This window comes from Archocentrus centrarchus, chromosome 14, assembly GCF_007364275.1.
Source record: "Archocentrus centrarchus isolate MPI-CPG fArcCen1 chromosome 14, fArcCen1, whole genome shotgun sequence".
In the NCBI taxonomy this organism is placed as follows: domain Eukaryota; kingdom Metazoa; phylum Chordata; class Actinopteri; order Cichliformes; family Cichlidae; genus Archocentrus; species Archocentrus centrarchus.
The window spans coordinates 26,465,398-26,489,963 of NC_044359.1; the positions used below are offsets into that span (position 1 = coordinate 26,465,398).

The 24,566-nt window shown below is 40.8% G+C and overlaps 1 protein-coding gene and 1 pseudogene across 1 annotated transcript; one reads left to right on the forward strand and one right to left on the reverse strand.

Moving 5' to 3' along the window:
* The first annotated feature begins 7,002 nt into the window (after nt 1-7,002).
* Nucleotides 7,003-12,047, forward strand: LOC115792043 (biotinidase-like). Its single transcript, XM_030746398.1, has 7 exons — nt 7,003-7,063; nt 7,881-8,205; nt 9,094-9,243; nt 9,827-9,978; nt 10,507-10,684; nt 10,780-11,361; nt 11,454-12,047. The coding sequence occupies exons 2-7, from the start codon at nt 7,990-7,992 to the stop codon at nt 11,739-11,741; spliced, it is 1,566 nt and encodes a 521-aa protein (XP_030602258.1). The 5' UTR covers nt 7,003-7,063; nt 7,881-7,989; the 3' UTR covers nt 11,742-12,047.
* A 530-nt stretch (nt 12,048-12,577) lies between these two features.
* LOC115792454 (calpain-1 catalytic subunit-like) lies at nt 12,578-24,180 on the reverse strand (annotated as a pseudogene).
* Between the last annotated feature and the right edge of the window lie 386 nt (nt 24,181-24,566).

Below are 24,566 nucleotides of genomic sequence, written 5' to 3' on the forward strand. Positions count from 1 at the left end.
AGGTGATGATCAGTTAACTGCCCAGCTCTGCTCTTCACCTGAATGCCCAGAACATATGACCGCATATCTGATGACACAATTAAAAAATTGATCGTTGACCTCCAATCTAGGGTGTGCTGGTCCCACGTGCACTTATGGATATCCTTATGTTCAAACATGGTGTTCATTATGGACAAGCTAAGGTTTGGACAGAAACACCACACAGGCCTCTGCTCTTGGCCAGGACCTGACACACATTGTACCCAACCCCTTCAACACACCCAGTGGGTGGCAGGCCTACAGGAGGTCGGGACCATGTCTCCTCTTGAGGCTGCGTCCTGCCAGGCACCTTGGGCTGAGGCCCAGCCATCAGACTCTCTCCCTCAATCTCCCTCCCCAGACTTGGCTACAAGTTGGGGCCCCAGTAACCATCTCTTGGGTGGAGTAAACAGTTCCCTGGATCTCTCTTCCACAAGTATTGTTGGAATTGCTATTTGCCTGGCCCCTCACCCAGAGCCAATTTGACATAGGAGGCCCTACCAGGAGGCAAAAGCCCCCAGACAACATAGCTCTTGGGATAACTGGGACACAAACCCCTCCACAATGAAAAGGTGGCGATTCATGGAGGAGTTGTATTTCTTTCAGGTTGGGACCGTTAGGATTCCTATACCCTACTAAACAGTTGCTATTATTTTATATTTCCAGCTTATGATGTGTTTACTTAAAACACGGGTGTGTAATCTCTGGTATTTTTGGAAGTTCTTATTTGTATTATTATAACTATGTTTGATGTACAAAGTTTACACTATGAGACTGATTAAACTAAACCAAATGGTGGAGTTGCAATGGAAAATTTGTGTTTCACCAGATTTACCCTCTATGAGGGTAGATTACCCTCTATGAGGGTAAATCTGTTCTTTTTTGTATGAGAGACTTTCTTTGTCATAAGATACTGTGAGCATCATTGTTATCAGGCAAGTGCCAACATAACTGTGGGAATCATGCCACCATGGCTGCATGATACGTGCAAAATTCCACATAAAGACTCCTTCATTTGACCATTTTATCTTTTTGGGTTCCCAGCTCCTCCAATTACACACACACACGCATGCACGCACGCACACACATACGTACACACACACACACACACACACACACACACACACACACACACACACACACACACACACACACACTTAGAAGAATAACTTGTAGTGTTGTTACCTTAGAATATAAAGCATCTTGAGGTGACTCTTGAAATTTGGCAGTACAGTATATAAATAAAACTGCATTGTGTTTATTAAAAAAAAATTATGGCAAAGGACCTGCAAGCGTTCCACTGATGAGGATAGCCTGTCTTCTTCATTTGATTCATTTCAATTCACTTATTTTTAAATGGTAAATGGACTAGTTCTTATAAAGTGCTTTTCTACTCTAGGTGAGTACTCAAAACGCTTTATACAACACATTTGTAATCACCCATTCAAACCCATTCATACAAGCACTTCCGTCCACAGCTAAGGGCTTTCTATCTAACATTCATGCTCCGACGGTTGCATCGGAGAGCAATTTGGGGCTCAGTATCTTGCTCAAGGATACTTTGGCATGCATTCTGGAGCAGCAATGAATCAAACCACCAAGGATCTAGAGCAGATGACCTGCTCTAGATCCTGAGCCACAGCCAGCCAATATCACACATAGAAGTCCAAAAAGGCATTCATATGTTGTTAGCCCACCCTTTGCAGTTATAACAGCTTCAACTATTCTGGAAAGGATTTCCACAAGTTTTAGGAATGTGTTTATGGGAATTTTTGACAATTCTTCCAGAAGCTCATTTGTGAGGTCAGACACTGATGTTGGATGAGAAGGCCTGGCTCAGAGTCTGAGCCTTAGTGCATCACAGAGGTGTTCTGTCAGGTTGAGGTCAGGACTCTGTGCAGGCCAGTCAAGTTCTCCCACACCAAACTCGCTCATCCATGTCTTTATGGACCTTGCTTTTTGCACTGGTGTGCAGTCATGTCGGAACAAGAAGTAGCCATCCCCAAACTCTCCCTACAAAATTGGGAGCATGAAACTGTACAAAATGTCTTGCTATGCTGAAACATTAAGAGTTCCTTTAACTGGAAGTAGCAAACAAGATGCAGGTGCAGTAGCCATAGCCTTACTGTGAGAAATTCTCCCAAAGTAGGAAATTCCAGGAAAGTTCGGCAGTGACAATAGAGCAACTTTTGTCAGCACAACTTTGAAACAAGTAAGTGACTACCTTGGCTTATCATCCAGCTTGCACTGTGGCAGTGGAAAGAGAAAATGGTTCTTTAAAGCACAAACTAAGCAAATGTTGTGCAATTCAATTCAATTCAATTCAATTCAATTCAATTCAATTCAATTTTATTTATATAGCGCCAAATCACAACAAACTGTTGCCTCAAGGCACTTTGTATTATGGGTAAAGACCCTACAATAATACAGAGAAAACCCAACAGTCAAAAACGACCCCCTATGAGCAGCACTTGGAAAGGAAAAACTCCCTTTTAACAGGAAGAAACCTCCAGCAGAACCAGGCTCAGGGAGGGGCAGTCATCTGCCGCGACCGGTTGGGCTGAGGGGAGAGAAAGACATGCTGTGGAAGAGAGCCAGAGATTAATATCAATTAATGATTAAATGCAGAGTGGAGTATAAACAAAGTAAATAAGGTGAATGAGAAGAAACAGTGCATTATGTGAACCCCCCAGCAGACTAGGCCTATAGCAGCATAACTAAGGGATGGTTCAGGGTCACCTGATCCAGCCCTAACTATAAGCTTTATCATAAAGGAAAGTTTTAAGCCTAATCTTAAAAATAGAGAGGGTGTCTGTCTCCCGAATCCAAGCTGGAAGCTGGTTCCACAGAAGAGGGGCCTGAAAGCTGAAGGCTCTGCCTCCCATTCTACTCTTAAGTCTCCTAGGAACCACAAGTAAGCCAGCAGTCTGAGAGCGAAGTGCTCTATTGGGGTGATATGGTACTATGAGGTCTTTGAGATAAGATGGTGCCTGATTATTCAAGACCTTGTATGTGAGGACAAGAATTTTAAATTCTATTCTAGATTTAACAGGGAGCCAATGAAGAGAAGCCAATATGGGAGAAATATGCTCTCTCTTTCTAGTCCCTGTCAGTACTCTAGCTGCAGCAGAAACAGTTCTCAGCTTAATGCACATGATAGCTAAGGTAAGAGTTAAACATAACCTCAGTCCTTTTGAAATATGTTTGGATGTCCACCAAATATGGAAATAGGTTGTCCTGTTGTGTCTTGAAATGGTCAGCATGTTTTCTTGGTTACAGTAGCTATTGATGTGACCCTTTTGAGCATTTTTACACATGATAATTATTCACATGTCTCTCCAAACATCATATAATCTTTTAAATGTCACTTTTCAGTTTGGGACCATTAGGATGCCTATGTCCTACTAAACAGCTGCTGCTATTTCATATTTACAGCTATGAGCTGTTTACTTAAACCCCAGCTGTGTAATCTCTGACATTTTTTGGAAGTTTTTATTTGTATGATAATAGCTATGTTTGACGTTCAAATTTTACACTATCAGCGTGATCTAACCAAAATCAAAAAATTTGTGTTTCACCTAATTTAACCTCTATGACTGTGTTATAAGAAGTTACTTGTCTGAAAAGTGACAAGATAGAAATCAGCTAACTGTAAGCCATATTCGAGGTCATAAGATACCATGAGTATCATTGTTACTAGGCAGGTGCCAACATAACAATGTGACTCATGCCTCCATGGCTGCATGATACGTGCAAGATTCCACATAAAGACCCCTTCATTTCTAATGTTTAAAGATCCACATTTAACTATTTTGCGCTTTGGTGCTGTTCAGTTATTTTTTCTTCTTGAATTTTTAAGCTGAAATAGTTTTTTGCTGGGCAGCACGGTGGTGCGGTGGTTAGCACTGCTGCTTCATAGTTAGAATACCATCTGGGTATTCTGGGGTTTTGGGGGGTGGCAGGAGGAGAAAAGCTGCAGAGAGGCGTGTAAGACTGCAACTTTTTCTTTTCTTTGTGTTTGATGTAGAAATTTTACTATTTGAGAGTGATACAATCAAAATGGTGGATTTCTAATGGATAATTTGTGTTTCACTTGGTTTAACCTCTATGACTGTCTTCTAAGAAGTTGGATGAAAAGTGTGTGTGAGAAGATAGAAAGCAGCTAACTGTAAGCTGTGTTCAAGGTCATAAGAGCCTCATTGTTATCAGGCAGGTGCCTACATCACTGTGGGAATCATTTCACCAGAGCTACATGATACGTGCAAGATTCCACATAAAGATTCCTTCATTTGACCATTTCCTTCTTCATTTGTGCCCCCCCGCCAACACACACACACACACACACCACACACACACACACACTTCCTCATTCTATTTATCTGTCTGTCAGCCTCCTCAGTCACTTCAACTTCTATCTGTTGCACTTCTTCACAGTCCTGCTGTGTATGTGTTGAATGTTGAAACAATAATTAGTGATCAAGTAGAACTCAAAGAGCTTTTCAGAGCTTTACCTTATAAAGCATGGTGAGGTGACTGGAGATTTTGGCGCTATTACTGAAATGTATGTATTGAAACAAATTATGTAATGTGTGAAGTCTTATGTTTTATGCAACTAGAGACTTTTGATGTGTTTTTGAGGATAATTTTATATTTAACACACACGCACACACACACACACGTTTTGTTGCAGGTGTAGCAGTTGGTCATGTAGTTTTCTTTTATTTATTCCTGTTTCCTTTCTCTCTGTCTTTTTTTCACTGCCTATAGCTCTGATGTCATTGTCCTATAATGTGTTATGTGATAAAAAATAAAATAAAAGAATCAAAATACTAACAAGAGATGCAGAGTTCATAGAGCCCATCTTGGAAAAACATATGTGTTTGGCACAACAGTACATTCAGATCATAATTCTGATTGCAAAGCTACCAGACAGGAGGGAGAGAAGAGAAAAGGAAAAAAAAAAAAAGATTATCTGGATCAGAATTACTCAGGACAAACAGGATACTCAGCATACAGTACTGACAGAGCTCACAGCCATTTCCTCTGACACTGGGACAGCTCAGCAGAGCATGTAGCTGCCTGCTCTGACAACTGGAGCCACAAAGGACTCACAGCTGCCTCCAGAGGCTGAGGTGGGGGCCTGATTGTCATTACCCTGGGAACAGGGTTAAAGGGCAAGGACAGGGGTTCAGCTGCCAAGAGCCAGACTAACCTCTCCTTGGAGATAGGAAAGTGTGTGAAAAGCAGGTGGGCTATAACAGGTGAGATGTGTGCGTGCAGCTGTTCCTATTACTGCTGCAATGAGCCTGGTGAGTGAAGCCGTGGCTGTTGCTGCAAAGATGAGGGGTGCCTCTAAGGACCATGCCTCCTGTTGGAGTAGGAGGTAGCAAAGTGCATGTCAGGCTTAAAGTTACAGGTGAGGCTGCTTTCATTAACAGGTGTGCAGACAAATGGAGCTGCAATGGTTGCTGTTTGCTCTGAGTCACTGAACTGAGGGATGTACTACAAAGTGAGTCTAATGGGCCAGTGATGCATGTTTAAATCATAAAATCAGACTTTCAAGGGTGTAATTAACTTCAAGGAATACATCCATGTAATTAATCAATTTTAAAATGTAATTAAGCTTGTGTTGCATTGCGGTTTTCTCTACAGACATTTTCAATGGCAAATCAACTGATGGAGCGATCAACCTGACCTGGGAAGATGCAAGTAAATTTCCATAAAGGTTCAATCTCATCTAAGTACACAATTTCTTATTATAGGTGTTACTATTAATTGTTCTTTTCAGTTGTGTGTAGTATATTATAATATGTAAGAATTGCATTTTACTGTTACAGTTGGGTTAATTGTAGCAAATCTAAAAGAAAAAAAAGCTGTACACAGAGGGGTTTTTGTACACTCACTGGTTACTCTCAGGATATTTTCGGTGAAGGTGAAAATAATTAACACTGAATGTTTATAGTTTCAGCAGCTGTAACATTTTGGGACCTAAAAGATAAAAAGTGTATAATCAGTTTAAAGGTGCCTCAAGGGTTACTGACCAAAATCACTGAAGTACTTTTATCAATGTTACATTTTTTCAAAGTACTTGTTCATTTGTCTTTTATTCACAGGATGCAGGAGTTGGTACTTTGTCAGATAACCATTGTTTTGATGACAAAGATGGGCTGATTAATTAATTTTTTTTGCATTCAGGGTCTTATCTGCTATGTGTGCATTCAAAGTCAAGAGACTCAAACTTTCAGTGTAGTTTCCTGATTTTTCACGATATTTCATTTAGTTTCATAATTACTTAATGTGTGCTCTGTGTCAACAGCTGCTGGAGGCGAGGGCGAGTGTCCTGGCAGTGAAGGAGGTTGCCTTCTGGGACGGTGTCACCACTGACCTCATGTTGGATTAGGAGGATGGCGTCTCAGGGGGCGTATCGGGCTGGATTAAGACCCCCAAGCTTCCCCAGCCAGGAGCTCAGTGACCTCTGAGCCAAACTGCAAGACAGACTAGAAGCTCACCCTAAATACACCACCATGCACCATAAGTGTTTGTATGCTGGACCATGCTCTGAGAGAAAGCCCACCACCACATGGCCCAGAAGTAGCAAAGCATTATGTCATAATGTTTTTGTTTTCTTTATATACATATATAGATTATATGATGTGTGTATGTGCATATTGCTTTGTAAATAAAATAATAAAAGAAATTCAAACTTGTGCCTCACAATTTGTTTCTCTTAATTCCTTTCAGTTGAGGTTATTAGCATGGCATGAATACAACATAACATACAAGGTATATCACAGAAATAATAATTAAAAATAATTTTTATTACTGGGTTATTTATTAGGGAGGGGCTTACCCAGGCCTGTCTTTATAAAGGCCAATGGGGTGCAGATCTACCAACCAATCACATGTGAGTAATGAATTGTGATGTCACGTGGGTCTGTTGCCGCTGCTTCGGCTTGCAGCGCTGCTATTCTTATGTAAAGTAGAGTCGTTAACACCTCCCGCTGGCCGGCTCCCCCCGTACCTCTACCCCCCGCTGATTCTGATGGTACGTAAACGACCATATCCGTCTCAGGCGAACGAAAATGCGCATCCCCGTATGCTGACGGAAGCTGCCGTTTACTAGCGGCGCCCGCGTCGGTATACGGGGACGAATATGCTTCTTTTCGTGCAGTGAGTGCTGCTGTCTTGTGAACTGTTTGTTGAATATATTTCTTAAACGGTATCTTTTGTTGAGCTTTTATTACACAATAGTCATGCTTGTGCCTTGAATCTTGCGCCTGACAAGTATGAAAAACTAATACTGAAACTAATGAAAACGAAACTAAAACTAAGCATGAAACCTAAAATAAAAATGAGCGAAACGGCTCTGAAAACTAATTAAAACTAACTGAATTAGAGAAAAAAAAAGGTAAAAACTAACTAAATGATAATGTAAAATCATAACAATGGCACACAACCAGAGGATGCACTGATAAATGTGTTACTGAGACTGGGACGTCCACACCACTGTGTGACACACACAAATACAAACACACAATCTTAAAATGTTGTATTTGAGCTTTGATTCCTTCAAATGCTCAGAGATCAGTTTGTTCTTGTTTATAATGTTTCGCTGTGTTCTGATGTTGTACACCACATACGAGGTAATGTTAATCTACTGCACTGAAGCCGGACCTGCAACTTGTGCAGGATAGTCCAATTTATTCTTGAAGTAAATATTTTTATTCATAGTTTTCATTTTTTGAGATACATATTTTGAAATAAGAGTTTATTGGGAGTTTAAGTTTATTGGATTTTTCTTTATGTTGCTCCCCCGTTGATGTCTCATGATGTTCATGTGTATCCTTAATATTAAAAAACAGGAACTGAGTTGAGTCTCGAGGTGTGGGTCGAGGAGGACGTATCAGGTGCTATTTATAATCTGGGTTAGCGCACTGCTGTCAGCTCTCACTGGATGAAACGGGAGGAAAGATGTTGTTCGTTACAGTTGTAGCCAGTGTTTATTTGGCGTCAGTCGTCGGTGAAACGGACCCCGCTGTGGACCGGGCGTATGTTGCTGCTGTGTACGAGCACAAAGTAATCCTGAACCCGAACCCCCGCGTGCCCGTGTCCCGCCAAGTTGCTCTGCAACACATGCAGAAAAACCTGGCTATCTACGAGAAGCAGGCAGCCCTGGCAGCCCAGCAGGTATGCACACATTTAAATCTCTTTTGTTGCAAAACAGCAAACTTGTTGCTGTGTACATCTTCATAATTCTGTCTGGTATATCATTCAAATCAATGAACTATATGACAAACTAAATTAAGGCCATTGCAGAAGAAAATGAAGACAAATGGTATTCAAAAGCTTTCCAGTACTTAACATTTATAGTCTGTGATGGCACTTAACATTAAGTTCAAATGACATCGGTCCATACTTCAGAACGGCTTTCTGATATTGACTGGTTGCTCATAAGAATAATCATTATTCCCCAGTAAACAGCCATTAATGTTTCCCCTTCTATAAACAAGTGTTTACTGCCAAAACCCTTTGTTGCGTTCAAAAGCTACTCTAAGGATTTGCTATGGAATTATGTTTATGTCAAAACACAATCAAACTCCTGATGCTAACTTTTCAATACCAAATGACAGTTTTGCCCATGGACAATTACTTTGCAGTTGATCTTATTAAATATGAATTTGAGTTTCCCTTTCAGAGCACAGAAATGGAGCCACACACACATGCACTCAAGATATTTATAACGTGAGCTGGTGGTCAGAAGTCTGAAGCCTGCCTCCATCAGAGCTGTCAAATAAATCTGTAATTCTGACTTTTACACTGTGAAAAATGGTAGAATTCAAAATTCAAAATTTTGAATTCAGAATTCAAGATTTTCCAGATAATACTTGAAGGAGAGAGATGGCATCAAAGTCAGAAAGAGAGAGAGCAAACTGTCCCACAGAAAAAAGGAAAAAAGAGAGAAGGCACATCCAGGGAAGAGCAACTTAAAAATACACATGCACAACCAGCAGTGTGCCTCTGGTCATTGCAGCAGATTAATAAGTCCTCTCTCTCCTGTCTCCTTTTCACTCTCAGAGAGCTCAGATCCTGGTGTTTCCAGAAGATGGTATTCACGGATTTAACTTCACTCGTTCATCCATCGCTGGCTACCTGGAAACCATTCCCGACCCCCAGAAGGAGGAGTGGAACCCCTGCTTGGAGCCACGCAGATACAACAACACTGAGGTTAAGAGCCAGATATTTTGATTTAGTGATGACAAGCACTCACTACTCTCATAACATGTGTTGAATTCCCTAAAATGTAACTCACGCGTTCCTTTAATGAAGAATGCAGGAGGTGCTCAATTCATTTACAATTCCGTTTATTATTCCATCAAACGAAAGAAGTCAAATACAGAGCTCCGGACCAGACTACGTCTCCCTGACTGCTAATACAATTTCCACATCAGTTCACGAAGTCTGATGCTTTCTCTCTCCCTGGGTTCTCCTTTCATTACTGTTACACAAGGTCATAAAAAGGGTGGGTGTATTTTCTTCTGTTTTTACAGCTGTCAGTGGGTTATGTCTGTTTCTGACCTCTGGTCACATTCCAGCCTTGTGATCATCACTTTCTATTCAACTTCACTTCCTTAAATTACACTTCCTGTAAATCTACCACTAATTCCTTACACAAGAAAGTCCTTGCTCTATCCTTGCAACACTTCTAACCATCACCACATTCCACTAATCTCAGCACAACACGTACATTTCTCTTCACATGCCACTGTATCTGAATCTTACCATACCTGATTATGTTTGTGACTCATAGGTTCTCCAGAGATTGAGCTGTATGGCTCTTCGTAACAAACTCTACCTGGTGGCAAACATGCCTGACCTGCAACCCTGTCCACTGAAGATGAGCTCCACCTCGTCCTGTCCTCCTGATGGGCACTGGCAGTTCAACACAAATGTGGTTTTCAGGTGCAGTTTAACTCTTACAATGGAAATCAAAGGAGTGGACAAATAAACAGTTTCCTTGTCTGTGATCTCTTCTCCACAAATGTGGATTTATTTATGGCAGTAAAGACCAGATTTCCACCATTAAAGATTAGCACTAGTGCCAAAAACACCACAGATTTGTATGTAAAAAAGCTATTTTGAACTATGGGAGAAGCTACTGCATGAAATACCAACTACACTGAATAATAAAAATAATAACTTTAACTGTATACCTCTTTTCAGAACAACATACAAAATGCTTCACTGTTTGAATAAAAGCCACACAATGGTATGTTACAAACATACAAACACACATCAGACACATAATCAACCATATGGTCAGATATTTATTCCAACACACACACTTCCATGCACAGAAATAGCTTCATACTATGGCCCAAATTAAAGGGGAAACTATTATTATAACTAAAACTATACTGAGGGAAATGTAATCTGCATCAGTGGAAAAGAGCTGTTAGTGATCTATTTAAAATATCTTCTTTCATACAGTTCAAAAGGCCTTCTGGTGGCACGCTACCACAAACAAAACCTCTACTTCGAAGAGTCCTTTGACACACCTCCAGAACTTGAAGTCATAACATTTGATACAGAGTTTGCTGGAAGGTTTGGCCTCTTCACCTGTTTTGACATTATGTTTCATGATCCTGCAGTGGTCCTGGTGGAGAAGGTATAAAATATAATCACATGCACACTCAGAATACATGTCAAACTGTGCTGAAATTGACATTGATATCCATCGCTTTTTCTTTTCACCTCTTTTAGGGTGTACGTCAATTCGCCTTTCCGACGGCCTGGATGAATGCGCTCCCCCTGCTGGATTCAGTTCAGTTTCAAAGGGCATTCAGTCTGGGTGCCAACGTCACCTTACTAGCTGCCAACATTCGTAATGGCAAACGCATGAAAGGAAGTGGCATCTACACCCCGTTTTCTGCCACCTACCATCAAGCCTGGGAAGGAGACCCAGAGGAGGGCAGGCTCCTGGTGGCCAGCGTGCCAGTTTTAGAGCCACTGGGAGTGAAACAGAATACAGCCAAAGAGGAGGGGGCAGGTGGTGGTAAGTCCACATCATCAGTGGCTGCAGACTCTGGGTACTGCTCCCAAGACAACTGTGACAATCCTCCTCCTGATTCAGGCCCTTCCTCTTACTCGACCTTCGTCTCATCCATGATGCACGACCCATTTACATTTGTCTTCTTGAACGAGACCAAGGGCAATGTTAAAGTGTGCAACGGGACTTTCTGCTGCCACCTGCACTACAGGTGGATACTGCAAGACCGTAAAGAGCTCTATGCACTCGGTGTATTTGGAGGACTGCACATATATCATGGACATTACGGGCTGCAGGTAGGAAAGAAAGAATTTTAAATATTTATAAACTGTTTGAAACTGACCGTGACTCTGCTCACTTTCATTTGCCACATTTCAAATATTTACAGGTGTGTGCAGTAGTCCGTTGTGCAGGGTTGGATCAGAGCTCCTGTGGGAAGGTGGTGGAAGAAGCAGAGTCTAAAATGGACTTCCTGTTGGAGGGGATCTTTGACACCAAATACGTGTACCCATCCATTCTGACAAGCCGAATGATCCTGGAGCAGCCAGAGAATCTGGAGAAAGCCGCAGATGGGAGAGTGACCATGACACATTCAAACATGAAAGCTGGCCTGGTCACCGCCTGCCTGTATGGACGAATGTACCACCTAGACAAACAATGGATCAGAAATGATTAAGAGCAGCTCTGTGTTCTGTCATATAAAATAAATCATAACAAATGTCTTTATTCATCTAATTAATCTACTTAATCTTTACAGTAGTGATGTTGCAATGAAGCTTCATGAAGCATTGAAGCTTTCTATTCAGTCAGTGAACCCATGGGTTGAAGCTTCACGGTGCTTCATTTGCTCTACTGCGCCATCAAGTGGACAGTCAATGTAAAACAGGCAGACTGACTATAATCACACCAAGGCTTTGGTGCGTGAAAATTTGAACAGAAAATGATTTTTGTGATTGTAATAAATAAATCCTGAGCTAACCAATATGGTGTGTGTCTTTATGATACAATGTTGGGGTCAAGAGGGAAAGAGGAAATAAATTGGGGAGAGTTGTGATGTGAATGTGATCGTGTTACTTGGTTTGTAACTGTGCTCACTAGGGACATTTTATTCATTCGTTTTTATTTATTCGGTTTCTTTTGCTTGAAGCGATTTCGCCTGCTTTAGAAAATAGCCTTTCACAGGCCAGTGATGCAAAACGTGGGTATGCACTATATGCAATGCATAGGGGCGCCGCAGGGGGGCGGCAAAGCGATGCGGGGAAATTATTTCTCTAGTCGGCATTTAACAGCTGTGCATAGGCGCTGATTAGGCGCCACTGTGCTCCTTCACCTCACCCCCCACCGCCGCCTATTTATTTTTTTAATGAAAATGTAATAAATACATAAATAGGCAGAGAGCTTAACTTTTATCTTCTTTTTCTTTTGACTCATTGTCAGATTAGGAGCAGGGAGTAGCAGGTCTAATAGCAGTTCAGGTACACACACTCATACAGCTGTTTTTGTTTTGTTTTTATTCATTTTATGACCCAGTTTAATATTTTCAGGGAACAGCCTGTAAACCAATATTTAACATCACAGTGCTCTAAATCATAGTAATAAATTCCCTCAGGTAAAGGCCAACTGAACAACATTTAAAAGCATGTTTACAGCCTTATTTTTATCTCTGTGGATAATTCATTCACTTGGGTACTGGTCAGGCTTAAAGTTACAGGTGCGGCTGCTTTCAGTAACAGGTGTGCAGACAAATGGAGCTGCAATGGTTGCTGTCTGCTCTGAGTCACTGGACTGAGGGATGTACAACAAAGTGAGTCTAATGGGCCAGTGATGCATGTTTAGCCTAAAATCAGACTTTCAAGAGTGTAATTAATGTGACTCTCATTTCAACTGTCAGAATCACCATGGTAACATATGTTGAACACATAACCCTCTCTGGGGCAGGTAATGTTCAGAGTTCTCATTTAAAAACTTGTTTAAAAGAACCACTTTTCAGTAATGCTTAAGAATCAATTGAATAATTTCCAGAAACTCTTATTTACAGCTCATGTTATTTATATATATATATATGTGTATATATGTATGTATGTGTGTATATGTGTATGTGTGTATGAATATGTGTTTATGGCTATGTTGAACTTGCTTCGTAATACATCACATTAGTACATTGCAGTTACGGCTACACGAATAACTGATTGAAGGGAGTGATCATAAAAAGATAAAGACTAACTGCGGTTTGCCATACAAAAGAAGAGTTATGTTATCAGCCTCGTCAGTCACCCGTATAGAAAATGTCCAGCTGGTGCAAGAAGACATCAGCTCCAATGAAAGCAAGTCTGACTGCAGGAATCTTCTCTTGCAGTTTTGCCCACTTCATCTTATCTAGTTGTACATAAAGGTGATGGACCACTGAAACAAAATAAAAGGCAGTTTATAGAATTTTCATTCATACTCATTATAATTTCTGTACAATAAAGGCTGCTCTCATGTTAATGTTGTGTATTTACTCAATTAATGTTTTTTTGGGGGGAGGGGGGCGGCTGAAGAAGAAGAAATGGACAGATAGAGTAATATAAATAATGGATATACACTCACCGGCCACTTTAGTTACACCCATTCAACTCCTTGTTGACCCAAATATACAATTAGCTAATCAGAAAGCAGCAACGCATATAAGCATGTAGACATGGTCCTGATGACCTGCTGAAGTTCAAACTGAGCATCAGAATGCAGACTAAATGTGATTAAGTCACTCTGAATGTGGCATAGACCGGCTGGTCTGAGTATTTCAGAAATGTCTGATCTACTGGGATTTTCCCACAAAACAATCTCTATGTTTTAGAGAAAATAGTCCAAAAAAGAGCAAATATCCTGAGAGTGACCAGTGAGTGTACAAAGAACCCTCTGTGTACAGCTTTTTTTCTTTTACATTAACTACAATTAACCCAACTGTAACAGTAAAATGCAATTCTTACATATTTTAATATATTACACACAATTGAAAAGAACAATTAATAGTTACACCTATAATAAGAAATTGTGTACTTAGATGAGATTGAATCTTTATGGAAAATTACTTGCCTCTTCCCAGTTCAGGTTGATCGCTCCATCAGTTGATTTGCCATTGAAAATGTCTGTAGAGAACACCACAATGCAACACAAGCTTAATTACATTTTTAAATGGATGAATTACATGGATGTATTCCTTGAAGTTAAGTAATTAGTGATTGCCACGTCAATTACCCGACATCTTATCCAGGCGCAACATGAGAGTGATGAAGTCCTCCAAAGAGGAGGTGGAGGAGCCAGAATACCGAAACATCATCAACCCCACGATGCCGTCATTCACATTCATTCCTGGTAAAGACACGAGGAGAAAGTTAAAATATGAAGCAAGTTCCAAATGTGCTACTAAGATTAAAATGAAACTATAACATTAAGTAGTGTTACCTGCAGCCTCAATTGCCTTCTGGAGCTCATGGTTAGACAGGGATCCATTCTTATTCACATCAGAGAGATAGAAGAGATTCTGCAAACAAGATGATCTTTAAATGTGTTTGTTTTTTAAAACTGCATGTGAGAGACATATTAGGTTAATGTGTCCAAAAACTCTGAAGGAGAGAGGATTTAATTATGTCTGAATCTTGGCCATACTTGCTGCATTACCTTGTATTCCTGAATCTTCTTCCAGAGAATCGAGAATTCAGCAAAGGTCATTGTCATCCTTTGATCGAGCTGTGCACGTTAAGGATATTTTATTAAAAGCACTGACATTTATCATTAAAATTTTTTTCAGTTTAGTTTGACAGTCAGCTTTGATCATTTTGGGTGTGATATAAGATAAAAATCAAAAGAAACATAGCTGCATATTTCAGGATACATCCACCAAGGCAATCATACTCCTGCAGGTATCCAGACTAAAGCCTCTGTGCCCATTTCCTGTGAATGGAAAAACTTTAATGTTCTCAATAAAAGCAAACCAAAAGAAACAAATAAACAAAAAAACCTACAATAAACCCTACCCTACAATACACATGATCATCTTACCATGAGGGAACCTTTCATTCAGGAGCTTCTGGAGCTGTCCGGCACTCAGCTCACAATTCTAACAACAAGCAGAGAAACAACTCAGATGTATCAGTGCAGATCAGGAAAAGATGAGGAGCAGATGGATGAGCTGGGAGAAAACATTTAAAGCGAAGAAGGAGTAGAAAAGTATTCACACCTGATCAGTGTAGAGCTTGAATAAGGCCAGGTTGGGATCCTCATCAGTGGCTTTCTCCTTGTCTTTGTCACAGATCTAAAAGAGCAAAATTATCAGTGTGTTATTAGCAGCAGTGTGAAATAGAAGCTTGAAAACTGACAAATTCTATAACGCAGTCTTTTCAAACCTCAGAAAGATGGTCATTATCTTCATCATCATCACCTCCACCATAGGACCTGTATGAAGTGAACATTTTAAAAAAAATAGCTTTGATTAAATCTTTTTGTACCTTGAAAGGCTTTTCTGATAGTTAACATTTCTGTTAATCTATCTTAAGATCTCAAGTTAATTATCAAGGGATTTAAAAAAACAGTTTCTCACAAGAAAACAACAAGATAAAAGGATAATTATGGAGAACTTGGCAGACATAAAGATTAAGTGGTCCCTTTTTCTTAGTCTACGCAGGACTACAGAAGTCCAGTTTCCCCTGAACCAGGCCATTCTTCTTCTTAAATGATTGAGAAAGACAATGCAACATCTGTCCCTGACCTTGAATGAATTACACCTACAGCTGAATGTGTTGATCAGTAAAGGAACATCAGTTAATTATGACCCGCTGCACAACCTGATCACTTTTGGAAAAAGATGCATTTAAAAAACACATTTCAACTTTTACTGGCCACACAAAATGGTTTAGACTACAAATTCAAACTTGTACAGAGCTTTCATTCTATACAAAAGGCTAATTTAGAATAAACCGTTAATATGTTTGTCTTAACATGCCTGTCAAATCATCACCATCAAAGCTGAACATTCATCCACCCATTGCACATCACACGATGAAGTTGCTAGAGAGCAGTCTTGGCCCACCTACGACCAAAACGTGAAAACATCTCTTGAGCCTCTGCAGTTTGTCATCCATCCATCGTTCCATTTTCTTCCGCTTATCTGGGACCGGGTCGCGGGGGCAGCAGCCTAAGCAAAGAAGCCCAGACCGCCCTCTCCCCAGCTACCTCCTCCAGCTCATCCGGGGGGACCCCAAGGCATTCCCAGGCCAGCCGAGAGATATAACCTCTCCAGCGTGTCCTGGGTCTACCTTGGGGCCTCCTCCTGGTAGCACATGCCCAGAACACCTCACCCAAGAGACATCCTAGTAAGTTACCTGAACCACCTCAACTGGCTCCTTTTGATGTTGAGGAGCAGCGGCCCTACTCTGAGCCCCTCCCGAATGGCTGCACTCCTCACCCTATCTCTAAGGGAGAGGCCAGCCACCCTTCAGAGGAAGCTGATTTCTGCCGTATTTGTGAGGCTGGGGAGTCTGATCTGCAGATAGTTGGAGCGCATCCTCCAGCCCCCCTGCCAAGCCAGTGGCACCACCCCCAGATCTCCATGTGACATTACAGAGGTGTGTCAACCAAGACAGCCCTACAGCATCCAAAGCCTTTAGGACCTCAGGGCAAATCTCGTCCACCCCAGGGGCCCTGCCACCAAGTTAACCACCTCAGTGACCTCACCCCCCCAGTGATCGTCCCCAGACTCTGCAGTTTGCTTACAGATCAAATCTGTGAGTGGATGATGAAATCATCTACATGCTGCAGAGAACTTACTCCAAGCTAGATCGCGTCATTGAACACATTTCACCTACCCCACTCATCCCTGTATTTCACAGACTGGCTGGTTAATAAAGAAGAAACCATGCCCTGGTTTCTTTTGTTAAGTAAATAATTCATGTGATATGGTATTGGCTTCTGGTAATAATAAGATAAACTGGCTCTTTATTATATGAAAACAGCCATAAAAGATTGTTAGATTGTGCTTTCAGCCAACTGTCAGTCATATTCAAATAAGCCACTTTCTTTTGGAACAAAGGTCTTCAGTGGGACTTACCCACGGAAATGTCAAAGCCTTTACCTGATCTTAGCATCAGCTTTGGTGTAGACAGTAAGAACAAAGTCTGCAGTCATGTAAGGTTCAGGGGTGGATGGGATGATCACATACTCTCCAGGTATCAGACTGTGTAGTTCAGTCAGCTCTCTGCAATAACTATAAACCTGCTGTGCCTTCACAGGCCTGTTCCTGTGAAAGAAAGTGATGTCCAGGCGTCCTTGTGGAGTCTGTGAGAAATATGAAGGAACGTATGTGATGAAATTGTTTCCTGGGTGTCGGTGTACTTTGTTCAAGTTATTTTGTTGAGTTTGCTTTCAGTGCACAGTTTCATATATTTATAATTGTTTGTACTTACCCCTGGTGGAATCTGTTGATTGTAAAATGGGACGAAGAATTTCAGTAAACAGTTTTGGAGGGAGAAAGGCTTGTTTCCATAGTAACATCAAACAATGAATGTGAAATCAGTGAAAGAAAAAAAAGTTTTTTATTTTAATCTTACTAACTCAACCCTCCTGCTAGGTAACTACTACCTTAGTAGTAATGCAACAGAATGGTTGAAAACTATGTTATGTTCTAACTGTGTTTGGTCTTCTTTGTTATTCAGTTGTACTATTTAATAATTAAGAGAACAATTCAAAATACATACCTTATAGATAGTAAGCCCAACCGGGTGGAGGCGTATCTCCTTGCGGCACCGCTCCTGAGGTTTCTGCATCAGGGAGATCAAGATGTTTTTGTCCTCTGGCTCCTCCTTGTCTATAACACTCACCTGGATGCGATACTGAGGGTTTGTCGCAAAGGTAGCTGCAGAGAGTGGAAAACATTTACAATGCTAATTACATTTTTAAATCTTTGCAATGGTTTTGGTGCTTGTACAGATTAGAGGAACAACAACAACAACAACAACAAAAATAACCCCCCAACATATTAGTCTTGTAGTGATGGTTCAAATTTTAAAAGGAATGAACTATGCTCACGGTTAATCACAGAGCCACCTGCAGATCTCCCTGCTACCCAGCTGCCATCATAAATCATACATTTCCACTGACATGTAAGGTCACCATCAGTAAAGTTAGGGGTCTCACAGCAGATGGAAGCATCACTGAAATAGTAACAGAAGTCCTCCAATTGCATCCTGACAGACAGAAAAATAGAACGAGATTTAAAAAAAATAAAATAAAAAGGCAACAAGATATTAAGATATAAACCTTTGCAAAATACTACATCCAAAGATTCATATGATTTTTAGTTCTATTGTATGTTCAAAACTCTTCCATAAATAATAAAATGTTATCAGTCATCACTGTTTAAAGACATGTTGGGAAGTTTTTTTTTTACTGTTGAGAGTTTGCAGTGTTCAATCTGCAAATGATTTCTTCCTGTGGGACTTTTTATTAAGCTAATTTACCAGAACTCTCCATCGTCACGGTCGAAACACTTTTCTCGAACTTCTGGCCTCACTTTGTTCCACAAATCTGACCTGAGAATATGAAACAAATACGTTAATGACAGACTTCAATGCAGCAAAACAGTAAGAAAAAAAAAAAAAAAACAACTGTTTAAATTTGATAAATAAACATGATAAAACTCAGCCCTGCTGAATGCAGGTACATTAACATTTAAAAAATAACATTTGTCCATGGAACAATAAAAAACTATAGGAGAGAGCATTGTGAACAAAAACCAAACAAAAACACCAAATATTCCAAACAGTGAGAGGTCTGGGCCAAGCCAGAATTGAACCCAGACCTTCTACATGGCATTTTACGTGTGAGGTAGCACTGCTAACCATCATGCCACCATGCAGCTGCACATTATTCCAGTCTGTTAAAACTGGTATAAACTAGATTTTTAGCAGGTGCAAAACTTGATGATATTAAGTTGTTTGAACTCAAACATGATTACAATAAGATAGACCATCAAAAAGTACAGTCTACTCAGCATTAACAAGTAATGTTCACATTCTAGGTAATTTTAAGTTATATGGACTCAATATTTTTAAGTGGAATCAAAATCTGGGTTTACAGTGTACATTTTGAACTTCTGCCCACAGAATGCTGTTCCAAAGATGTTTGGACTTTTTAAAAAATGTTTTGTGGCAAAGTCTAATCTGGCATTTCTTTCCTTGAGGCTGATGAATGGTTTGCACTGGGCTGAATCCTCTTTTTCTCTTGTAAAATCATCTCTTTTTGGTAGATTTAGCTAATGATGTGCTGAGGGTTTGTCATTTTGTCATTTGGCTGGACTTTCCGAAGTTGTTGTTCTTTAGTACAAATGATTCTGGACTCATTCAACACTGTTGTGATCTGAGCATGTCTGGGCATTTTTATGTCTTTTGTAAAAAAAAATTGACTGCTGCTAATGTTCCCACTATATCTCTGATTTATTTATTTATTTATTCTTTTGTAGTTCTTTTTCTCTTGCAATGGGAGCTCCTTTAACTGTATGTTGTGATTTACAACAGTTTCTAAGTGTAAATCCCACACATGACATCAGTTCTAAATTCTAAGTTTCAGTTTTATGCCTGAATAATTATTACAACACTGTAAGTTGAATATTTTTTGGTACAGAGCTAAAATAACAAATACTGTATTATTGTCAAAAGCTAAGGGCCCAGCCTTATAACTGGATGTAAAATTAAATCAGTTACTTGTCACTCCACTGTCCATTCCACTCCTGTCTGCCCCATGGATTCATGACTCGCACCAGCCTGACTTTGGAGCCATTTAAATCCACCTTCAGATGAAATAATAAATTGGAAAAAAACAGAAGAAATGCTTCTGCATCATTATTACCAAATATTGCTTAATTGATGCTGTTGATTTCACTGCAGTTCAGCTTGTAATAAAATGTTGAATGCAATTTTGCAGCTCCAGAATTTACCTCAGTGATACCTGTGACAGAGTAGGCATGCGCATCCACCAATCCAGTGTCAGAGACAGAGTTCTCCAAAGTGCCCTGAAAAAGACAGGTAAGGTAAATTGAGTTATAAAGTTATAAAAATAATACAAATTGCTTTGTTTTCTGTTATTGTTGGTTTGTTTTGCTGTTCCTCTAAGAATGTGGTTCTTACTCCTTTGGAGGGAGTCCCACAACAGATCAGTGATTTACAGTCAGTGGCTCTGCTTAGTGTGAGCCAAAGCTCCCCAGTGTTTGGTGAGTTGGCATCCCTGAGTGTGTAGGTCTGGATCACACCCCCAGTAAAATCTTTGCAGGCCTCTGATAACAGTCCACCATGCATGTCTGCATAAGAACCACAAACTCTGAAGAAGACACACAGAGAAGAATAAAACATATGTATCACAGATGTGACCCTCTAAACTGTTTTATATGTGAAAGCATGTGAGGTGGTCACGTACTTGGCATATGCTTTCTCCAGCAGAGGAGCCCAGAACTCATTTTTGAATTTTGAACTCACAGACAGTAACTGCTTGTTGATTGTTGGCAGATAATCATCAATGACAACATCTACCCACTTTCCAAACCTCCAGAACTGAAACAGGTAAGAATTAATAGCAATATTTATCTGTGGCTGTTTTGTGAAAGCATTCTTTAACCACACTTTTAAATTCGTTGTTACCCTGAAGTGAAATATTCCTGCATAATTCTCGAAGGATTGCTCCATAGGCACAGCTTGTGCCATCACATCCTTTTGGAACGTCAGTGCAGATATTGCAGCCACAAACCAGCAGTCGCCTGTTACAAAGAAGAAAACAGGTATTTTCTCAAGAAGTGCCTCAGTTTTTGTTGTCGTTAGCAAGAAGAATTTTTTGCTTACCCACTTGGCCTTGACCAAAGTCAAATCGTGAGGCTCCGTCCACACAGAACGCAGGTTTATCCTCGTTATTTTGTTCTCTCAGTAAATCCTGGTAAAGAAATAAATCTGATGTTGAAAAGCATGTAAAGAATCTGTCTTTTCCTGCTGTACAGAAATGGATATAATCCATTAAAACATTAGTTTTAGATGTGGAAGGAAAAAACATTTTAAATGATTTTACTGCAGGTCGAAGCCATTTCACTTCATTCTCCTTGGAGGAGCTCATATCAGGCAGGTCACCCAAAGAACGACTGTTAGGGGGGAACTCATTGTCCACAAATAGTTCTCTTCTGCGGAGGCAGTAATCTTTTATCTGAGCAAAGTCTTGATTTTTGAATTTGGCAGGGTTGGAGGGACTTCCCTCGCTGCCATCTTGGTAACGCAAGTTGATGAGAGGAGTTTCAGCTTTAGCCATGATGATCGAAGTCTTCAGACAGATTCTGGTACAAGAAGAAAGATAAACTGATTCAAACTCTAATCTGAAAAGCAAAAACTTTTGTAGAGACTAACAGATTATTACCTGAGCACGGTGGCAGCCAGCTGCTGTTTCCCTGTAAGAGAAGTACCTTGGAATTGTCAAATATGATATGTGCACCTTTCTTATAGTCACACTTTCTTACATAAGTCTGGAGTCCCGCCCCAAATATGTAGGAGAGCTATAATGAGCTCTGCCTGCTTGGACAACTAAACAGATTTTCTGACATAAAAAACCCCTGATAAAAACAAGATGTTTACATTTGTTGTGGCAGATGTGATAAAGCTCCACAATGCTCTTTCTGCTGAAGTCAAACATAAGTTTGGACATGTTCCAAACTTAACTTTGGACGTGTGCCATTCTGTCTGTGGGGTCATGTTAGCAATCCACTAAAATTGACAAAAAACCTTATAACTTAGAAATTATGATTCTTACAAGTGTGGTGTGTATTGTCAATGAAATTGACTTAAAATATGATTGATTTAAAATATGTCATATTTGACCTTTGATCTGATTGATCTGAAGGCCAAAGTGATAATAATAATAATACTATACAGAGCTATTTAAAACTATGTTTCTTACTGGCAGTTTGTACTGATATCCTGTCACATTTTACTTCTGATCTCAGGTCTACATTTCACATCTGCCTTTTTTCAAGTTGACCCCAAAATGTCTTTAAAGCACTGTCAAGAAAACAAGAATGAATCCTCATTAAAAAAGTAATAAAATATAATTATACTCAAAATTATGTAAGGATATTAAAATGTGTTTCAACAGTGCAAATGACAAAATCCCACACTTTGTACTTGTCTTTTCTGCACTACAAACTTCTTTAACTACATTTAAAAAGAACAAAGACAACAAAATGAAGACATAAAATATGATACTATTTCCTTAAACTAAATTCTACTTAGAGTGAGCTGCCTTGGTGGAGGTTTCCTGCTTTTAATAGTTCACTTTTTTCCCTGTGCTTATACTTTTTTATTTTATCACCTTGCCCACCGATAGATGGAGTGAGGCTATCTTTACACCTCTGTTCATTTGCTTGTCTGCCCGTTAGCAATATAACTCAAAAAGTTTTGAAGCAAAATTCATGAAACTTTGTGGAAATAATCCTTGGGGGCCCAAGAAGATATACTTTCATTTTCAAGCTAAAACTGTACAAGCATGAAAGAATGAACCTGGTTGACTGTCTTGCTCTCGCCCTCACTCCTTCACTCAATCATCTCACACACACACACACACACACACACACACACACACACACACACACACACACACACACACACACACACACACACACACACACACACACACACAAAGCGCTGTGCCGTCCCCCTTCTCTTCTCAGCCACTCTCCTGAAGACCTGCCAGTCTGGACTGTTTCCAGTGCACAGACTGGCAGATCTTCAGGGAGGCTGCTGTCTGTGAGGGAAAGGTGAAGGGACTCACAAACACTCAGAGCTGACTGCTGGCATTAACAGAGCCAAAGCCACACACGCTCAGAAGATCCAGGGACTCTTGTCCTCCCAGGATCTATGGAGCATGTGGAAGGGCATTAAGTACATGACAGATTTTAACTCCAGAATACACAATGCCCTAGGGACCCTTCTCTGCTTGACACTCTAAACAGGTTCTACACCTGCTTCAAGGAGCCATACCAATATGCATACCAGAAGAACCGGTTGACAGAAGACACCATTTCCTCTGTGGTTCACAATGCCCTTACCCACCTGGAGTGTAAAGGCTCCCATGTCTGCATGCTCTTTGTGGACTTCACATCAGCCTTCAACACCATTGTTCCACAGAACCTGGTGCACAAACTGTTCACACTTGGACTGAGCTCTTCCCTCTGCAACTCGGTCCTGGACTTCTTGACAAACAGGCTGCAACCCCCGCCCCCATCATCCTCAGCATTGGCTCCCCCCAGGGCTGTGTACTGAGCCCTCTTCTGTTCACCCTGCTCACATATGACTGCTCAGCAAAACACCCAGGCTGTCATATTGTGAAGTTTGTGGATGACACAGCAGTGGTCGGATGCAACGTTAACAGTGATGACTCCGGCTACAGGCAGGAGGTGGTACACCTGGATGGTTGGTGCAGAGAGAACAATCTCTGCATTAGTGTGGCAAAAACAAAAGAGATGATCCTGAACTTCAGAAAATTCAGACACCCCCACCTCCTCCTGCACATTGGAGGTTCTGTGGTGGAAGTGGTCCCCAGTTACAGGCACTTGGGTGTACACCAGAGTAATGACCTCACCTGGGGCAACAACACTTCCAGTCTGGTCAGGAAGGCACACCAGCTACTCTACTTCCTCAGGAGGCTGAGGTGCGCTGGATTTGGAAGCTCAGTCCTCTCCTCATTCTATAGATGTGTGGTGGAGAGCGTCCTGGCCTCCTGCATCACTGGCACGGAAGCTGCTCTGCGGCAAAGAAGAAAGCTCTGCAGAGGATGGTGAAGGCTGCACAGAGGACAGTTGGAGTCAGCTTCTCCACCACCACTGACATTTACACCTCCAGATGCAGGAAAAGGGCCACGTGCATCCTGAAGGACCCCACACACCCAGCACACACACTTTCTGTTCCACTCACCTCAGGTAGGAGGCTGAGGAGCATTAAGAGCAGGACCACCAGACTGAAGAACAGCTTCTTCCCTGAAGCTGTAGACTGTTGAACACTGGTGGGGTTGTGTAGCTGCACTGCTCTCCCTCCAAAAATCCTTGCACACACTCATGCTGCTGTCATTGCACAATCATCCCTGCTGTGGCAACAAGGGTCACTACCTCTGCTACATCATCATCGCTGACATGTTTTAACGCCTCCACCGCTCTCTGCGTGTTTGTGTGTTGTGCTGGCTGTGCTGAGAATCAGCTGTTAATATTTTTTTCTCTACTTCAGCTCCCGGACATATTGATAGCGAGCGCAGCATTTAGCACTGGTGACCGTCCGGTACCGGCAGGATCCCTTCCCCGTCAAAATATTTTTAATACTTTAATCCCTGATTTGTGACTAAAAATAGACCTGCAGTAGAAACGTATTTAGGAGAATGCTTGTGAATATAAAACATTACAAGATTGCGCTCACGCAGCCCCTAGTTTTTCAACATAAACACTGATGACGCA

What these genes read in the sequence shown, in the direction of transcription:
- LOC115792043 (XM_030746398.1), top strand. Translation starts at nt 7,990, where the DNA reads ATGTTGTTCGTTACAGTTGTAGCCAGTGTTTATTTGGCGTCAGTCGTC. An exon ending in CAGCCCTGGCAGCCCAGCAG is followed by an intron (nt 8,206 to 9,093) that starts GTATGCACACAT and finishes TTTCACTCTCAG; the next exon opens with AGAGCTCAGATCCTGGTGTT. An exon ending in CAGTGGTCCTGGTGGAGAAG is followed by an intron (nt 10,685 to 10,779) that starts GTATAAAATATA and finishes CACCTCTTTTAG; the next exon opens with GGTGTACGTCAATTCGCCTT.